This window comes from Lemur catta, chromosome 8, assembly GCF_020740605.2.
Source record: "Lemur catta isolate mLemCat1 chromosome 8, mLemCat1.pri, whole genome shotgun sequence".
Lineage (NCBI taxonomy): Eukaryota > Metazoa > Chordata > Mammalia > Primates > Lemuridae > Lemur > Lemur catta.
Window position 1 is genome coordinate 6,271,652 of NC_059135.1, and position 19,323 is coordinate 6,290,974.

Consider the following 19,323-nt stretch of genomic DNA (forward strand, 5'->3'; position numbering starts at 1 on the left):
GAAGTAAAATAATAAAATGTAATAACTCAAGACTTTATCACCTACTATTTGGGTTTGTAAGAACTTGAAAACATTTTTCCTTTTCCATGATTAATTATCTGGATTATATAAACATATACTCAAGAATGTGTTACCAAGCAAGTTAAACCAAGTCAAAGTAAATTTATTTTCCTTGGCTATTTACTCCAGGATTCTGTGTAATTGTATCACATTCTTGGCCAGGATGTAGATGAGAATAAAGGCAGGCCTAAATAAAGAGGACACACTGTGCTTTTTCTTCTTCTTGGTTGGCTTTCACAGATTTAGGTTTGTGCGAGTCACCTGTGCTCCTGCCAGGTTGGTAAGAAGAGCAGTATGAACTGAGCCTATGACAGTGATCTAAGACAGAATTTTATGGTCATAAAGCACCGGGAACTGTGCACAGGCCCAGGACCACAAGAGAATACCATAATTTGCCAACTCGTTACCAAAACCTTTCAAAGATGCAAATGTCCTTTGACCTAGAAATTCCTCTCTTAGGTAAGAAGCATAGAGAATAAGAGCAGCACCCCCCCCCCTTTAAAAAAAAAAAAAGAGAGACAGGTCTCATCCTATCACCCAGGCTGGAGTGCAGTGGCACAATCATAGCTCACTGTAATCTCAAATTCCTGGGCTCAAACAATCCTCCTCCCTCAGCCTCCCAAGAAGCTGAGACTACAGGTATGTGCCACCATGCCTGGCTAATTTTTAAATTTTTTGTAGAGACAGGGCCTCATTATGTTGCCCAAGCTGGTCTCAAACCCCTAGCCCCAAGCTATCTTCCAACCTTAGCCTCCCAAAGCGCTGGGATTACAGGCATAAGCCACTGGACCTCAGCCTAAGAACAGGCCTTTACAGCCCTAGGTTTGCATCCTAGCTTAGCCCTGCCTGTGTGATCCTGGGCAAGATGCTCAACTTGACTAAATAAATCGTGCCACACCTGGTCACCTGGTTATGCTGGCAAATGACATTTTTGTAAGCTGTTTTTAAGAAGCCAAATCTCATTTCTAGGCTGACTATTTATTTACTTTATGGCTTTGAGAAAATACATGTGAGATTAACTTTCCACATCTAAGAGTGCAGAAGATGCATACATACCCTACATCTAAAGCAAAGGCTTGGTATGAGAACCTTTGTTTTCTTATAAATTAAGACACTTGTTGATGAATGACTTTTACCTGAATTTAAACCACTCCCTTCCACTTATAAAGAAGCAACCAACATTTTTAAAAATAGTGGATCATAATTCTGAAACTATATTCTAAAAAATATTTCAATAGACAGGAAACACAAATAGGAAAGCAAATTTTGTTATTAAAATATCCACCACTCTTAAAGCTTCAAATCTCAGGGAAGATCCCCTACCCCAATTTGTAGGCAGATTAGGAAAAGTTCAATCCCTTTTGTTCTAAGAGATCTTAGCTTTCACTTATGCTTCACTTAAAGTCACAAACCAAAGGAAAGCAAGAGAAAGAACCCTCAGTCCAGCCATTTCCCAAGAACAGGCCCAATTAGAGGCAGAAAACTGAAAAGTGTCAACAGGAAACAGTGAGGGGGTAATGTATACAGAGTACAGGAAGTTAGAATTCACACTCATACAGCTGAGGAGTATAAACAGGAACAATGTTTCGGAAGGTTATTGGCAATATGCTCCAAAAGCTTTGGGTCACCAAATTTCACTTTCAAGAATAAGTAATCAAAAATATGGTCAAATATGATCAAAGGCCATATTCAGTACATTATTTGTAAGTGTGAAATCTGAAACCACCAAAACACAACTAAAGTGATATATGGATATTACTTCTGAGAGTACAAGAATTATGTGTTTTTATTTTTTCCCTTTAATTTTCCAGTTTTCTTTCTAAAAATCTATAAAATAATTTTATAGAAATAAAACATTATGAAACTATTTAAAAGTGCTAAATTATTAGAAGCATAGTTTTGGTTTGCCTCTACTTACTGTTCAACTGGCAGAGGTTCCTTTGCTGCTTCTGCAAGCTCTTTCTGCAGCCGGGCTTGCCGCCGCCTATTAAGAAAAACCCAGGGTTGGGGAAGAAAAAGAAAAAGAAAAAAGAAGAAAAACTACCATTTATGCCCACTCAAGGGAAGCTCAGGGTTTCGGCTCTCAGTAAAATACTAGTTCTAACAACACATTTGAATATTCAGTGCATTTAAAATAACTACCCTGTGCAAAGGCATCCAAAGTCCCAGACCCAAACCGATAACAATAGTAAGTCTTCCCTTATAAAGAGTTTCTGAGTAGAGCCTAGAGGAGAGATCCCATCACTAGAGAAAGCAGTGAACTAGCAAGGGAGCAGCTGCCAGCTCGGACCCACGGCCTCTCAGGACAGACAGGTAGTTGAGGTTTATTGGGGGGGTTAGATATGGTTGTGACTTAGTTTTCTGCGGCAAACAGTCTTATGTATGTTCGGTATCCCTTATCCAAAATGCTTGGGACCAGAAGCATTTCAGATTTTGGATTTTGGAATAACCACATTATACTTACACCAGTTGAATGTCCCAAATCTGAAAATCCAAAATGCGCAAATGAACTTTTCCTTTGAGCATCATGTCAATGCTCAAAAATTTTAGGATTTTGGAGCATTTTGGATTTTCAGACTTTGGATGCTCAACCTGTACTAACATACCCACAAGCATGAATAACAATAGTGAAGATTTACTGAGAACTTATTTGTACCTGTTTAATGATTTTATAGATTTTAATTCATTTCATCTTTATAACAAGCCCCTGAGGTAGGTACTATTATTCCCATTTTACAGATGAGGAAACTGAGGTATAGTAAGATTCTTGAACTATCAAAGTCACATAACTTCAATTTATTAAACCTAGACATAGAAGTCTTGGCAAAATTATAATGTGGACAACAGTCTCATCCACTCACACCTCCTCTCAGAATCATTTTTATCTTTCCTTCCCAAGTCCTAAATTCAGGAACTTCCTAATTTTTAACCTTGATCTCATTCTCTTTCTTGGCAATTTTGCCTCTAACTACGGTTATACCCTGTATGCAGAAGACCCCCAATTTAGAACTCTAGTACTGCTACTGAGCTCCCATCAAGAATTCTGCTGAAATTTCTTTTAAGCTTCCACCACAGTGGCAATGCTCAAACTGAGGAAAAGTCCTCTAGGTGGCATTATCAGAATCTTGGGAAGTGATGAGGGTGTAGCTTGAAAAAGTTCATCACACTCTTCATTTTATATCTAGAAGACGAAAAATAAGTTTTACAGGACAAATGACAAAAAACGCAATTTACCAAAATTTTCTTAGGTGGAAGAGATAACCTATGAACTATTTTTGAGAGAAAACCAAATCTCAGTGTGGGGAGTGTAACACTACAGGAAAGGCACCTGCTGGTAGACTGAAATCTACCCGCTTCTATAACTTCAGGTCCCAGTTCTACAAGGTAGAGATAAAAACTTGACCTAGGGTCACAGGGAGAGGAAAACATCTGCAGCCAGACCCTCATCAGTACAGATGAAAGTTCAACTATTTCCTGAGAGCACCTTAAGCAGCCACTGTGCCCGACTGTGGGGACACACTTCAGCCTAGTGAGGGAGGCAAAACATGAAGAGCTGTTTCAAAACATGCTACGTCGTGACCCAGGTAAACAAAAGCTGCTAGAAGTAAGAAAAGAAGAAACATGTAAGCTGGAGGACTGGCAGGAAGTGGGCAATAACAAGGCTTCTAGAACGAGGAACTATCTTTTTTTTTTCTTTAATCTTAAAACCGTATCAAGCATGTGAAGGGAACTACCTAAGCAAAGGAACGAAAAGACTCCCCAGGCCCATGTCTGCAATCACATGACACCTTCAAGTGCTTATTCCCAGGAAAACATTTCAAAGGGAGGAATAAGGAAGGAGGGCAGGTATCTGACGTGTCCTCCACACCATTTTCATGAGAAGTCTGCATTATCCTCCTTGTCTACTGTGATGCTCAGGGGCTCTTCCCTGGCATCACCACACACAACCTCAACTTGCCCCTCCGGCAGCCTTTCAGTTACTGTGAACATGCGACCTAGCAGCATCAGCTACCCTGGGGTCCCTGCCACCCTCACGCTGCCTAAGAACTCCATGGCATGAGCCATGCTATTTCACTTAAAGTAAACGTGACATAGAAAGAACACAAAAAGGACAGCTCTTTTCTTAATATTATAGAAAATTCAGAAAGTTAGAAAATACAGAAAAGTATAAAATAAGAAAACAAAAACTATAATCTCAAATACCATTAACAGTGCATGTAATGACTTCTAGTCTTTTTTAAAAATGCATACAAAATTGTGATTTTTATGAAAATATCTTATACCCTATTTTGTGTTATATTAATTTTAGGCATTTTTCACGTCACTAAGTATCCTCAAAATATATAATTTTTCCCTTTTTTTTATTAAAATATATAATTTTAAATGGTTTTATCAAATTCCACTGTATGAATACAATGTAATTTAATTATTCCACAAGGGAAGTACTGCTAATTTTTTCACTCCTGTGCATAATGTGCCATCACAGACTATTTGTGAACAAGTCCCCTTCCTTCCTTACGGTAAGCTGAACAAGTAGGAGCACTTTTCAGGCTCCTGCTCATCCCACAGTACCCTTGAGGAGGCAGTTCAAACGAGCTTCCTATCTGCCACAGGAGAGACAGATGCATCCTCCTCCTGATACCCTTTTCTGCCACATTCACCGACCATGTCAATCTCTGCCTTTGGAGCTCCACCTGCTTCTTGTCCATCTGAGTGCTCGTTTCCTTGCTGACTCTATATTAAGGATCTTTATCTTAAAGGAGCATTTCCTAGTTTATCGTTTCATTGTTCTTTGATGTTAGAAAATCTACAAATTTGATACAGTGCATTCTACTTTCATTACTGTTAGGTTTAGAAAGCCTTCCGATACTCCTGGCGGAATAAACGGGAGACAGTCACTCACATGCTACCCTTCTACCTTTGTGGCTTCAGTTTTGCAGATTTTGAGTCTCTGATTATCCAGCGAGGCTAGCACTCATCACTACTCTCTGCGACTCTTTCCTACTGTCACTTATTTGTTCTCTTAGATCAACTACAATGATCTTTCTAAATTCTAAACTACTGATATAGGGATTAAAAAAAATATGTTCTAATCTCTGTAAAACTTTGTCAATATTTTTCAGATGATTTTCTTAGGTTTTCTCGGAGGATAACCACCCTTTTCAACAGTGCACTCGAGGTTTGGTGCCATACCGGAGGTTGCTTGGTCAGGACATCCAGACAGACGATCTCTAAGAATTGCGACAGAGTGAGCCTTACCTCCTTTTCTTGCTGGTTAGTTTTTAATGGCAGTGTATGTAAAATAGTGGACAAGTGGACCTTGACCATGGATCTATTATACTCTCTGGAGGAGCTTTTAAACACAGACATTTCCCACAACAGAGATCTGGATTCCTCATGTCTACGATAGGAGGCTTCCCTGTTAAGAACACTACTTACTTGCTGTTGGTCAGAGATAGGTGTTTTTATTAAACATTCTCTTTTGTTCCCAATTTAAGAGTTTTTATCAGAATTAATCAGAATGGCCTTTTGGGATCTACTAAAATGATCATGTAGTGTCTCATCTAATGTGATGCATATTTATTTATTTATTTTATTTCATACTGAATCAGTCTCCTGAAGATGCATATTTAATTGATCTCTCAATAATCCATCTCTTAATTTCTAAGTCTTAGTAGGATTTATCTTAAGTAGCTAAATCTTAGTAGGAATGCAGTGAGTTTTTAAAAAATATATCACTGATTTTGATTTAGCAATTCCACATCTATAATCACGTTGAGATTGGACTACAGTCTTGCGTACTTCCAAGATCAGAATTTTCATATGGGTCTGAAGAGCATCACAAAATTTGAGGGGGGAATTCTAATCTTTCTCTAATTCTGGCTTCATTTATATTGTCAGGAATTAGCTTTTCCCCTCAAAACACTGAGAATTCCCTGGCAAAGAGTATGGGCCAATGTCCCTCTGGGAGATATTACTCTGCCCAGCTATAAAAGTGTCCTTATAAATGCAAATTTCTTTTTATCCACTATCACTATTTCTAATTTTGTTAGTGTTTTGTATTTCTTCTTCCCCCTACAGTTAGAATTGCCAGGTTTGTTTCTTTCTTTTCAGAGAACTAGGATCTACTTTACTAAAAATGAAACCACTAACTGTGGATTGATGTCCCACCTGGAGTCCTTTTCATTCTCTGCGTTCAGGCGATTAGCTTCCTGGGCTTTCTCGGCCATCCACCTGGTGACTAACTCCTGGTTCTCTTCAGTAGTTTTCCTCAGTTTCTCCTCCAAGGCAGTAAAAGTGATCTGCAGGGCATCATATTCATCCTTCAGGGTCTGGTTGGCTCTTTCAAGGTCGTGAAGCTTAGTGCGCAGTTCTAGGCACTCTGTCTCAAGGTCAGAGATAGTCTGCAAACACTCTGCAATTCTGAAAACATGACATTAGAGGAGGAATGGTACCTCACCAGAGCCCTGCAACAGAGCCAGAGGGACCGGGCTGAGTGCTCCAACTCTGGGCCAACAACAGGGACGCAGGCCAACAACAGGGACACAGGCCATCACACCAGGCCCCGTGTAAAACACTTTGTGTTCATTATATTCCTTAGCCAGGCCCAGGCCAACAGTTTACAGGAAAATACCGTGAAGAGAGGAAATTCATCCTATGAATGACTAGTGAAAGCACCTTTCAGAATAGCAGGATTTAAAGGAAGAGGGAGTATTTGATGCTTAGACAGATAAGAGGACTTAAAAGGAGGCTGGAAAGCCTATGTGTTTCACCACCTCTAACATTCCCTGAGCAAGTGCCCCACCTTTCTAAGCCGCTAGATCCCTCCCCACATGTTAAGGAAACTCAAGTGCCACTCCAGCTCCAAAGTCACAGGATTCGGAGTCCCCATTAATCTTGTCTGCAAGGCCTGACCAACCACAGTCTTACTCAGAAACTCATTTCCGTGTTCCCAGGGCCACGCACTGGGCTCTCTTGGCCCTACCTCCACCACAGAAGATACAAGCTCCCATGCTCAGCAGACACAGGAGAACCGTGAGTGCATCTGGGACACCTGCAAGGGCCAAGGTTACTTCCCTAGGAGGATGCTAGAAGCCTAGGGGCCTGAGGACAGTGGTCCTTGGTTTTTCCTTCTCAGAGCTAGCAGAAAAGGATCCCAGACTGTGCATGCGTTGAGACAAAACTCTTGCTGAATGCAGTGTGGACCCTGTTTGCCACTGGCCCACTCACAAGAGCACAGCAAACAAAACAGGATGTGTGACCCAATGGCCAGGCCCCAAGGACGCATGGCCTCTACTCACTTTGCTTCATTCATCTGCATCTCCCTGTCCTTCTGCTGCATTTGGTTATTCAGGTCAATCACCAACTGAGCTAACTGGGAGATAAAAAAGAACACTTTCATAAACAACAGATTTTAGGACCTTACTTGGAAACTACATAGTAGGTGACTATTTATTTGTAAGAAAGAAATTCTTGTGGGGTTGGGTAATGGAAGCAAGAATAAACAAGCTTGGTGGCAGCGAGGAACAGAAGGGCCTATGGGGATGCACATGGGAATTATCCCTGCTGCTCCCTGCTGAAGCACGGTTTGGATGAATGAGAAGTGTTCTAGGTGACCGACCGCCTGGGGCTCACTGAGGACAAGTGCCTACCCCTCGAGACTGCAGCTACCTTTCTGGAGACTCATTTCTGCTGAAGAAACTATCAATTCAGCTAAACTGATGGTAAATTGTATTTTCCCAGCTGGAGCTTTGCCATAAGACCACCGTCCAAGGTAAACACAGCCTAGGACGCGATTCTTTCTACTGATACTGAAGGTTTCTGAAATTTCGGGGTTCACACTCAAAAGCTGCCTGGTATTTTCGGTCAGTTTTCCCTGCCTTTTCATTCTTGTGATGCCATATTTGGCCAAGACTGCTGCCAATTCTAGCGGGAAGTGACTGGGGCTCCTATCTCCCTCCCATGGGACCCTCACAGAGGACAGATGAGGAAAGGGGCTAACTTTACCTCTCCACGTTTTTTGTGCAATTCAGTCAGTTCTTCTTGGTGTTTAATCCTCAGCTGGGCCATTTCTTGTAGCTGACTGTCATTCCATGTGCCATCATGTCCAGGGCTAAATCCCCAAACCAGGCAGATGAAGAGGACATGCAAAAAAAAAAAAAAAGAAGGGGGAGGGGGGAAGAAAAAATCAGGCTCTAAACCTCTCCAATGGCAGTGGAACAATAACTTCAGAATTTCAAACCTATACATGTTCACAAAGCCAATAAGCCATTTTAGTCTTTCCAGCAGCTGCAGTTACGAGCTGCTACACGTAGGAAGTAGGAGACGAGACACACAGTAAAGCAAAGCAACCACAACCATCAGCTAAGTCTAGAACAAAGGATGGAAGGTTCCTGAATGAGGTGCAGGTAATACACAGAGGAGCCAATGAGACCCACTCACTTGGCAAGCATCTGAGTGCCCGTGATGTACCAGGTACTGCCCTCAGTGCTGGGGAGAAGGCAGCAAGTGCACAGGTCTGCTCTCACACCACCACCACCAATTATTCATGACCAGATGGACAATAAATAAGAAAATGTGTGAGGTCAGCAGTCATGTGAGCTGTGAAGAAAACTCAAGCAGGGGCGGGAACAGAGGGACAGGGCTCTTGGTTTTCTAGGGTAACCAAGGAGGGTCTCCCTAAGAAGGTGACACACACTGGAGATGGGAAAGAAGCGAGGAACAGGCCACATGGACCCCTTGTGGAAGGGCCCCTGGAGCAGAAGGAGCAGTAGGTGCGAGTCAGGGTGGGGGCCTGGAGGCGGCACACAGTTGGTATATTGGAGGAAGGGTGACTGCAGCCTCGCTGCAGGAGACAGGGGTGGGGAGATCACAGAGAGCCTTGTGAGCCCCTCTGAGGGCTGTGGCGTTTACTAGGCGTGAACGGAAGCTGCTGGAGAGTTTTGAGCAGATGAATGACTTAGGGTTTAAAGGATCGCTCTGGTTGCTGCGTGGAGAACAGGCTGCAGGGGGGCAAGGGCAGAACCAGGGGGACCAGTTGGGGCTACTGCACAGCACAGTGCAGATGTAGACACCAGTGGCACAGCCTAGACCAAGGTGGAAGCAGGGGAGGGGTGAGATAGGGGCAGACTCTAGATCCACTCTGAAAAGAACACCTGCAGGATTTGCCTTTGAATTGCACTTGGGGTGTGAAAGACAGACAGGAGTCAAGGATGATTCAAGGCTTCTGGCCTGAGCAAGTGGACACAGGTAGGTGTCACCTACTGAGATGGGCAGCAGGTTTTGGGGGAGGCCTGATGAGTACAGTTGTGGACTTTCAAGTACATGTATCAAGTGGAAACTGGACATTAAAGTCTGAACTTCAAAAAGACATCTAAGCTGGAGGCTAACATATAGAAGTTGTGAGAAAACGGATGTACCTAAAGCCACAAGAGTGAGTTCAGATTACCTCAAGAGTCAGTGTAGTTTTGGAAACTTTGCCAACTGTTTGCATAATATCTCAGAAACAGCAGCAGATGACTAGAACTGAGCATTTATAGTTCAGGAGAAGGATCTTGGCTGGAGCTACAGATGAGAATTATCAGATTATAGTGAGTAGCTGAAATCATCGCCAAGGGAAAGCTTATAGATGGAGAACAGGAAGGAGCCTGGACACTAAGATACCAACATCTAAAGGAAGGAGGAAGAGCTGCCCACTCCATATGACCTATAATAAAAGAAAAAGAGGAAGAAAATGGGGCAGTATATAATAATCCCTACTATTTTACCCTCCACTTCTACACATATTCTTATTGCATACCTAAGCACAAATTAATACCTCATCCTTTGAGGCTACCTGGAACTTCTCCAATCTTAGCCTATGAAGTAGAAGCCAAGAAGATTAGAAAGTGGAACACACTTTACGTGAAATCATCCTAAATCAGGCAGAATTAGACAGAATCTTACCAAATCCTCTCATTTTTAATACAAAGCAATGCGTAATATGCAAAACATAAGATGTAGTCCCTCCTTCTGAAGAGCTGGCATTCTACAGAAAAGATTCATGAAATGAAAACAACATAAAGAAAAACAAATGTGTGTTAATTATGTTAACAGGCAGAGATGTCCCCAGCAAGGATGGTTTCTGGTTGGGAGGGGTTTCAAAAGAGGAACCAGAATGGGATCTCCTAGGGAAACCAAAATGTAGATAAGACCAGGTACAGGGGCCACAGCTACATGCTTAAACCGCAAACCACACCAAGATGAACTCAACAGAATTGCTAGGAGACTAAGGCAAGAAGGATACAAGTCATTCTGTTGCTAAGAGCCTCCAAGGACTTCCTACTCACAATTAAAGCCAAAAGCCTTAAAATAGCCCACTAACAGTGTTTCACTAAGAGGACAAAAGAATCACCTGCTGGATGTGTTTAAGCAGAGTCTAGGGCCCCACCAGCAGGTGATCTTCTTTCCTAGGAAGGCCCAGCAATCTCCATTTCTAACTGGCACTCAGGTGATGGGATTACTGCTGGGTCACAGCGACTCAGTAGTCTGAAGGCAGTAGCGCTCAAATTTTAGAGGTCCTCAGAATCACCTAGAGGTTTCCTAAAATCTGGATTACTGAGCCTCATCCCCAGAATTTCTGGTTAAAGAGGTCTGGGGCAGGCCCAAGAATCTGCATTTCTAACAATTTCCCAGATGATACCAGTAGTCCAGGAACCCAGCTTAGAATAAACAATTTCCAGGCTGAAGAGTTTATTTTAATTTGAATAAAATTAAAACACTAAGATGAAAACACTTAAGAAGAAAGCCTGGTAATTGATACAGATTGCCATTTAAGCACAATGTGTAGTTTTAAGGTTAATGAGGATGAGATGGGCAGGACCAAAGGAGAGACAGGAGTGAGGAGGTAAGGAAACCTATTAGGTGCCCATCTTCTGTGGGCACCCTCACCACATTCTCTAGCAAACACCCCTTTGAGTTGGCGTCCTCCACCAGACTCCACACCTCTCCGAAGCAGGGGCTCCAGCTCATTCATCTCTTCATCTCCAATGCTTAGCCCACACTGCAGTCAGAGAAGTCTACTGAAAGAACAAGACTCCCGCTACACTCTGGGAACGAGATGATAGATAATAAATGAAAGGGGTGGCAAAATAAATGCAAACTAAGAGACAGATGGAAGAGGCTGTAGTGTGAAGTACCAAGAGACCTGGGTGACTGAAGGAATACAGGGAGGGGCAGGATATGGAGGGGAAAAAGGAAGCACAGATGACTCGTGGAAAATGGGGATGCCATGAATAGAAACAAGGCAGTCAGGAGGACAGGCTTGTTATGGATGTTTGTGGGAAAAGAAAGACCTCCAATAACATGACTATCGTAGTGAAATTCAGCCAGAAGAAACATATATTTATTTATGATACTTTCCCAAGCCAGTGAGTTTGGCTGACAGACAAAGGATACAGGAATTAGTCACCAAGGGTCTAATCAGAAAGAAATAAAGGGTGAAATGCTATAGGAGTAAATAAATCAGGCTACCTCTATTTGTGTTTTTTAAACTTATCAACTTTGTTCTTAAAATGCTAAATGTGGATAGATTTCAGAACAATAATGGGTACTGGTCCCACATAAACCACCAAATTTAATGTGCAAACATAAACATTATGGAAAAATAAGACAGTAAAACTCTAGAATAAACCTATTTAAGCTGCTTTGATGAAATATGGCTTTCTGATTTTTTGGACCACGACCCTTGATAAAGAAACACAGCACAAGTATACATAAATGTACAAAAATGACCCAGTAAACACATTAAACACTCCATCATGAACACGTGTATATATTTAATGAAATACTCTATTAAAACACTGACATTTTTCTAATCTAGTTCTTAAAAGAAAAAGCTTATTTCAATCTGCTAATTTGATGTCACAGTCTAATACAGATGCCCCTCCACTTATGATGGGGCCACATCCTGATAATCCCGTAAGCTAAAAATATCATAAGTCAAAAATACATTGAATACATCTAACCTACTGAACATCACAGCTTAACCTGCCTCAAACACTCTCAAAACATATTAGCCCACAATTGGGCAAAATCAACTAACACAAAGCCTATTTTATAATAAAGTGCTGAATATCTCATATAATTTATCGAATACTATACTGAAAGTGAAAAACAGAATGATTGGGTGGGCACTCAAAATACGGTTTCTATAGAATGCATATTGCTCTTGCACCATCTAATGTTGAAAAATTTAAGTCGAACCATTCTAAGTCAGGGACCCTTCGTATGCTGGAAAAACACTGAGCTAAAAGGATCAAAGAGACCTGTACTGTATAAAAAGCCATTTGTGTTTATGCACCAGTCAATCCATTAACAAGATCTATGTAAATCTGTTCAAGAATACTTGTCTCTATTTTTAAAAAAGGCAAACCCTGGTAGGTTTGAAGAGAAATTAACCTAGGGTTACCCCATGAACTTGCCTGAAGAAATTTCTCAAGCTGAGAGCACTGCACTGATAACTCTTCTAGGTATGTACCTCAGCCTGCTAATCCTCCTGCCTCGGCCCCCCAAAGTGCTAGGATTACAGGCGTGAGTCACCATGCCCAGCCAATATGTACATACCTTCTAAAAAAACAATCTTTTTACTTGGTTTAAGCAGTTCTTATTTGAAAGAAGCTGACAAAAAGTAGAACAAATAGTACTTCACTCGCTTTCAAATTAGAGGGTGACAACTAAACTGAGATAAATTTCAACAGAGGAAACACAAATAACACAGGTTAGTTTCAAAGTACCTTATCTCATGCCTGTTTGGTATGTCATGTTTTTCAGCTTGTAGTTTCTGGGCCAACACTGAATGAAGATCTGACTTTTCCAGTAACTTGTTATCTATTTTTAAAAAAGGTCAGAAATTAAGTTATTATAACATATGTACACTTTACATCTTATATAGCTTGGGACGAAAAAAATAACCAGAAGATGACTTGGGTAGGTTTCACCTTTATTAGGTATCAAAGTACTAGGTAACGTGTTTTGCTGCCATGGCAGCAATTGTATAAAATCCAGAAACATATATTCCTTAGATGTTTCTTGGCCTACGCTTGGACAGTCCAGCCACAGTAACCTATGGAAACAAGCCTGCAAGAAGGTACCCCTATTAAAGGGAGTTGAAACTGCTTTCTACTCCCAGCATTATTTGTTTCTATCTTGGAAGTAAAAAAGAAAGGAAAAAGAAAAACACATCAAACACAATGGCAAAGTGGTGAAATGCTATACACCTTTAAATAATAAAGGAGAACTCTACCATACTTTGGTAAATTTAATTACTTTTCAGATCAGGGCACGTGGGGATATAAATACAAATCAAAGCCCCCAACACTGAAGGAGTTAAAATCTAATGTGGTTAATTATAAAAAGGTGCAGAGAATAGTGACTCTATTTTTACAGATAGTTCCACAGGGGGTGACACCTCAGTTGAGCCTTAAAGGAAGATGACAGTCTAGGCAGAAATAGCATAGTGTTGTTTGGTAAGTGGCTGGAAATAAAGGTTGGAGCCAACACACGAGAGGATGAGGAATTTAGACTTTTTCTTACTGGCAATGAGGAAATAAGAAATTGTAAATGCAGGCAGTTACATGAACAGATTTGTATAGGTAGGAAGTCAAACATTATTCTGAAGTTCCTTGCTCAGAGAACTGGGTGGAAGACACTAATGTATCAGAGCACAGAAGAGAGAGCACTTAGGCCGGGCGCGGTGGCTCACGCCTGTAATCCTAGCACTCTGGGAGGCCGATGCAGGAGGAACGCTCGAGGTCAGGAGTTCAAGACCAGCCTGAGCAAGAGCAAGACCCCGTCTCTACTAAAAGTAGAAAGAAATGATCTGGACAGCTAAAAATATACAGAAAAAAATTAGCCGGGCATGGTGGCACATTCCTGTAGTCTCAGCTACTCAGGAGGCTGAGGGAGTAGGATTGCTTAAGCCCAGGAGTTTGAGGCTGCTGTGAGCTAGGCTGACGCCACAGCACTCTAGCCCAGGCAACAGAGTGAGACTCTGTCTCAAAAACAAAAAACAAAAAAACAGAGAGCACTTAGGGAGGAAAATGAGTCTCTTTATGAACATAGTATATTTAGTATATTTGACAGGGGACCTAGTAGAGGAACCCAAAAGAAAAAACAGGGCTAGAAAGAACATGTAGTTAGCAATAACAGGCACACAGGGGCCAGTAAGATCAGATGGGCAGAAAGGGCACCAGGCAGAATAAGAAATTGACCACAGGAACCTAGTAGAATAGCAACATTTAAAGGAGGTTGTCACAAATCCTGAGATTAGAATTGCTCTGGAACAAAACTTTGACAGAGTTTATGCTAGTGATTATTCCTGTTGAGAGAGCCTATCTCTCCTCATAAACAGTCCTGAGTTCTACTTCTTGATACCTGAAAAGAGAACTCCTGGGCAAAAATACCCTCTTCATCTATATTAGTCAAACGCATTAACTAAGCCAAACAGGGAAGTGGTTCCAACCTTGGCTTTCATAACTAATAGAAAGACTTAAATTCACCAATATCAAAGGGCTCTAATAAGATCTTCAAAACATTCCACCAAAGCTTGGTGCCCTACAATAATTTTACGTCTTTCAAAGGGCATGAGGCATTTAAGAGGGATCCTTCCCAAGGTTCCTCACTGAAGGGAAGGCTGGAGATGGAGGGAAGCGTTTCCCCTCCCCCCACAGCTTCTTTCCATCTTTCTCTTCAGACTCAGAGGCAGGGACTGAACAGGTGACTCCAGGTTGATGGAGGGTCAGAACTTGACTGGCCTGAGAAGGCTGGAATGAGAGCAATGGAGGTGTTTCACAGTCACACTAGAAATGATCTCCCCAGTGTCAATCCCCCTACACAGAAGACTTGAACAGCAAAGGCTGTCTCCCTCCCCTGCTTTCTGTTGGCCTCTTCTCCCAGCCTCCTCTTCTGGCTACTCAGGCAGGCAATACTGACTACTCTAGCCCTGTTTAAATGTCTTCTCTCCATGATTGACCTCTAGTTCTGACTGTTCTACATGCTCCCACCCCATCAAGATGTCATTTTTGAAGTGCAAAAAAAATTCCATTTGTGTCAATGAGATAACCAGCGCCCTACATTTACAGACTATTATACAGATGGCTTTCAAAGCACTAATATGTGCAGCATTGTTTTTAAGAAGCAGGCGGGGCAACCTCCATCCCCATTTTATAGATGCAGCAAACCAGACTAAGAAAGGTAAGTGAAAAGATTAATTAATTAGCAGGGTATTAGTCAGGCAGCCAACCCAATCTGACTTTCAAAGTACATTATCTTTTAGGCCGGGCATGGTGGCTCACGCATGTAATCCTAGCACTCTGAGAGGTAGCAGGATCACTCAAGGTCAGGAGTTTGAGACCAGCCTGAGCAAGAGCAAGACCCCGTCTCTACTAAAAATAGAAGGAAATTAGCTGGACAACTAAAAATATATAGAAAAAATTAGCCGGGCATGGTGGCACATGCCTGTAGTCCCAGCTACTCGGGAGGCTGAGGCAGGAGGATCGCTTGAGCCCAGGAGTTTGAGGTTGCTGTGAGCTAGGCTGCCGCCACGGAACTCTAGCCCAGGCAACAGAGTGAGACTCTGTCTCCCCCCCCCCCAAAAAAAGTATATTATCTTTTAAGGAATAAGCATTCAACAAACACCTGATAAACTGAATTTATGTAACCTGTGAGGGAATCAATAGTTTGAGAGACACTTCCAATGCTTCTGGCATTCTGAAATGTAATAGCACTGGTCTGCCAGGGCCTCTTAGCATTTGGAATTAGCATGACAGTGACACAACATCCCCCTTTCTTCCTAGTGTTGTTAAGAGAATGGGTGCAGTAAAAATTAAGGACCATTTACTGGGGGATCCAATGAGAAAAGCAAATGCAAAAGTTAGGCAACATCAAGCCTCAGTTCAAATCCCAGCCCCACCACTAACCTGCTGTGCAACCCCAACGTTTACCTAATTTCTCTCAGCCTCAGTTTCCTCATGTGTGAAGAGGGCATCTGCTTCACAGAATTTGGGAGAAGATAAAATGAAATAATACATGCTACATATTTACCACAGCACTCGAATTTGTCTGCACATTAGAATCATTTGGACAGCATCAAAAACCACTGCTACTCTCTCTATACTGTGATTTAATTGGTCTGCGGTGTGGCTTGGGCTACGTTATTTTTTTTTTAAAGATTTCCAGGTGATTCTAATGTACAGAAAATTTTGGGAATCACCAATTTAGCACAATCAGAATTCAATAAAAGACATTATTTTGAATCCCATCATCAATATGACCCCGGAGACTTGTCAGGCTTACTTCAAGGGGGAGATGGAACCTTAAGACTGAAGAGTGGCCATTTCTCCTCCCAAATGAGTCATCAGTTATGGTAAAATTAAGGAGGTGGGGAAGAGAAATGCTCATTTAGATTTCCCTAAAATACAAACATTTTTGTACCCTTAAATTCCAACGCGTGGAGAAGAAAACTATCTCTTTCATATTGAAGGTTTTCAATAACAGTAAAGCCTACGTCCCAACTAAAAGGTATGTTAACACTCAAAATGTGTAATAGTCAAAGACTACCAAGGTGGAGTAAGGGCAACAAGTATGAGCAATTAAAGGCCACACGTTCCACCGCACTCAGAAAACAATGTTAATTCTGCGAGTTAATGCTCAAAGTCAATACATGTTTTCATTAGTAGTACCCCATAAATGGGATGTTTCTGGAGCCTGGGCTTTTTTAAGTGCATAAGCATCGTGTAAGCTGCTGGGATTTAAATAACACAAACACGAACACGGCCTGCCCACAAAGATCACACAATTTAGTGGGGGGCACCCTCCACAATCACCCCCGAAGAAAAAACGAAACGGGAAGAAAAATATCTAAAAAGGCGTGGGGCATCTGAGGCGCAGGGTACCCGAGGCGGCCGCCACGCGCGCAGGCGGCGTCGGTGTCGGCCTCCGGTTCCAGCCAGTGCCTCGCGGGCCTCCCCAGGGTCCGCCCGCCCCGCCCCGGCCCGCACGGGCGCCGCTCACACTGCAGGATGATCTCCTCGAACGCCTGCCTCTGCAGTCGGTCCCGGCGCCTCAGCTCCTCCGAGATGTGGCGCTTCCAGCGGGGGAAGTCAGCGGCGCGGAGGCCCGACGACATGTCGCCTGTTGCCCCGGCGCCTTAGCGCCGCCAATCCGAGCGAAGGCTGGAGGCCGAGACCCGCAGCATGAGGCGACCAGCGGGCGCGGAAAAGCCGGCAACCCCAGAGCTCACCTGCACACAACTGCCGCCCCTGAGGCCATCCGGGACGGTCTTCCGGCTCCTGCCGGAAATGATTTTGGCGAGAGCCGGAAGTCCCGCCTCCTCTCCCGTCGCCTTTCGCCGCACGCACGCACGCACGCGGGGGGTGCTGACTCAGGGCGTTCGCTGGTGACGGCTTCCCGAGGCCGAAAGCGTTAGGGACGGGAAACGACCGCTGGGGGGCGTGCGGGCCGCGCTGTAGGCCCAGCTATGGGCAGGAAGGAAGCGGGAAAGGAGGCGCTTCTGCTTGCCTACTTACGTTGTCTTGGCTGCTTTTCAACCCTTTTCGTATTTTCTTTCCTGGCTCGCCTCCCTTTTTTTCATCGCTTCAGTTTACAAGGAGAAGTGGGGTTCACTCCCCACATAGTAGCTGTGTGGCTGTGGATGAATGACAGCCTCCCTAAGCTCAGTTTTCTGACCTGTAAAATGGGGACAGTAATGATATATCCACCTCAGAGGGTTTGTCCTGAGGATTAAAAGGAAAAACCTATGTAATGTAATTAGCATTGTGCCCAGCACGTGGTAAACATAACTTTACCTACACACCCGGTCTCCTTCCAAGGCCTACCCAAAGTCTGGCTGCTTTAACAAGAACTTTCCACTGATGTTGGAAACGGGTTTTGGGTGTTTTGTTTTGTTTTGTTTTGCATTGGGAAGAGGAATGGAAACACACTAAGAAAGATGTGAACAGTGTATCAGAGTTTGTCTGTGTTAATCATTAGAATCCTAGAAATTATGACTTAACAGTAAATGGGTCCTTACAAGGTAATCTAATGCCAGTAGATATTGAAAGGGGGGATGAAAGACACATAAGCTCCTGAGAAGATCAAATCTGTCAACAAGCTCAATAAAATGAAAAACCTAGTTCTGTAATGGAATTGTCTGAGCTCCATCTACCTTTAACAGGTTAGTGACTTTACTGCATGAAAATGGAACTGGACAAAATAGGAGGCCAAAGGAGAGGAAAGGAATGTCAGAAACTGCCTTCTCTTCCAGTGCGTCTCAAGTCCAGAGGAAGATCCTTCAGATACAGATAAGAAAGTCTTTCCTCTCCCAGGGAGCGGAGAAGGACAGTCAGGCTTCCAGAACAATAAAGAGGTTTCATTGTCAGTAATGGAGTGACCTGAAATTGTTGGAACACACGGAAGAAAACGAAGAAGCAAATTATGAAAGTCACCAAGAATGCCTTCAAATGTAACAGTGGCACTGGCCTTGAAAGACCATGGATTTGCATAGCAGCAAATCTTGACAGTTGAGCATGCTAATTTTCCAGACAAGATTATGATTAAAATATGTTTATAAATTTGCCCAACCAGCAATTCCACTTGCAGGAATTTATGCCAAGAACTATCTGGACACATGTCCATATACAAAGACATTTGTCACAGCATTGTTAATAGTGGGAAGTTGGAAACAATCTATATTTCCAACAATAAGAGATGGGTTAAATCACTATATATTTATTGTTGACAATTGTTCCTAGTAAAGCCAGTATATGATATAAATCCAATATAAATGTGTCCTTAGCTCCTCATAGATAATATTTGTAGAATAAATGAAGAATAATTTCTAAACTAAAGATCCGATGATCTGCTAGCTATCTTGGGCACACTCTTCCCTTCTGACTTCTCTGAGTTAATTCCTTTGAGTTTATTCTCACTTCAGTAGTCACTTCCTCACACTCTACAGATAACAGATCTTCACAGCTAGATTGGATCTCTTTCCTACGTATGTACCTCTCCTTTATAGCATTTATCCCAGTTGCTGCAGCTTCATATGTGTTTGTATCATTACTTGGTTAAGGTGTGTCTGCCCCTGTAGATTGTAAATTCCATGATGCAAGAGCTGTGTCTGGTTTTGCACATGATTATATCTCCAGCAAAAGCATGAAGGCTTGCATATATTAGGTGCTCTGTAAATGTTGCTTAATTAATGGATGGAGTATGTGAAAATACTAA

The 19,323-nt window shown here is 42.5% G+C and overlaps 1 protein-coding gene across 6 annotated transcripts in view; it reads right to left on the bottom strand.

Annotated features, from left to right (window-relative positions):
- ATG16L1 (autophagy related 16 like 1) overlaps positions 1-17,496 on the bottom strand; it is a 40,822-nt gene extending 23,326 nt beyond the window's left edge. For 2 of the 6 annotated variants that reach the window (XM_045559603.1, XM_045559609.1), the window contains exons 1-6: positions 17,110-17,496; positions 12,834-12,927; positions 8,068-8,173; positions 7,362-7,435; positions 6,232-6,483; positions 1,979-2,044 (exon numbers count right to left, since the gene is read on the bottom strand). In XM_045559603.1, the coding sequence (XP_045415559.1) occupies positions 1,979-2,044; positions 6,232-6,483; positions 7,362-7,435; positions 8,068-8,173; positions 12,834-12,927; positions 17,110-17,224 (707 nt within the window). In that variant the 5' untranslated portion in view covers positions 17,225-17,496. The remainder of the gene's footprint in view (positions 1-1,978; positions 2,045-6,231; positions 6,484-7,361; positions 7,436-8,067; positions 8,174-12,833; positions 12,928-17,109) is intronic. The other 4 variants (XM_045559605.1, XM_045559607.1, XM_045559606.1 and 1 more) reach the window with 3 other exon arrangements.
- Between the last annotated feature and the right edge of the window lie 1,827 nt (positions 17,497-19,323).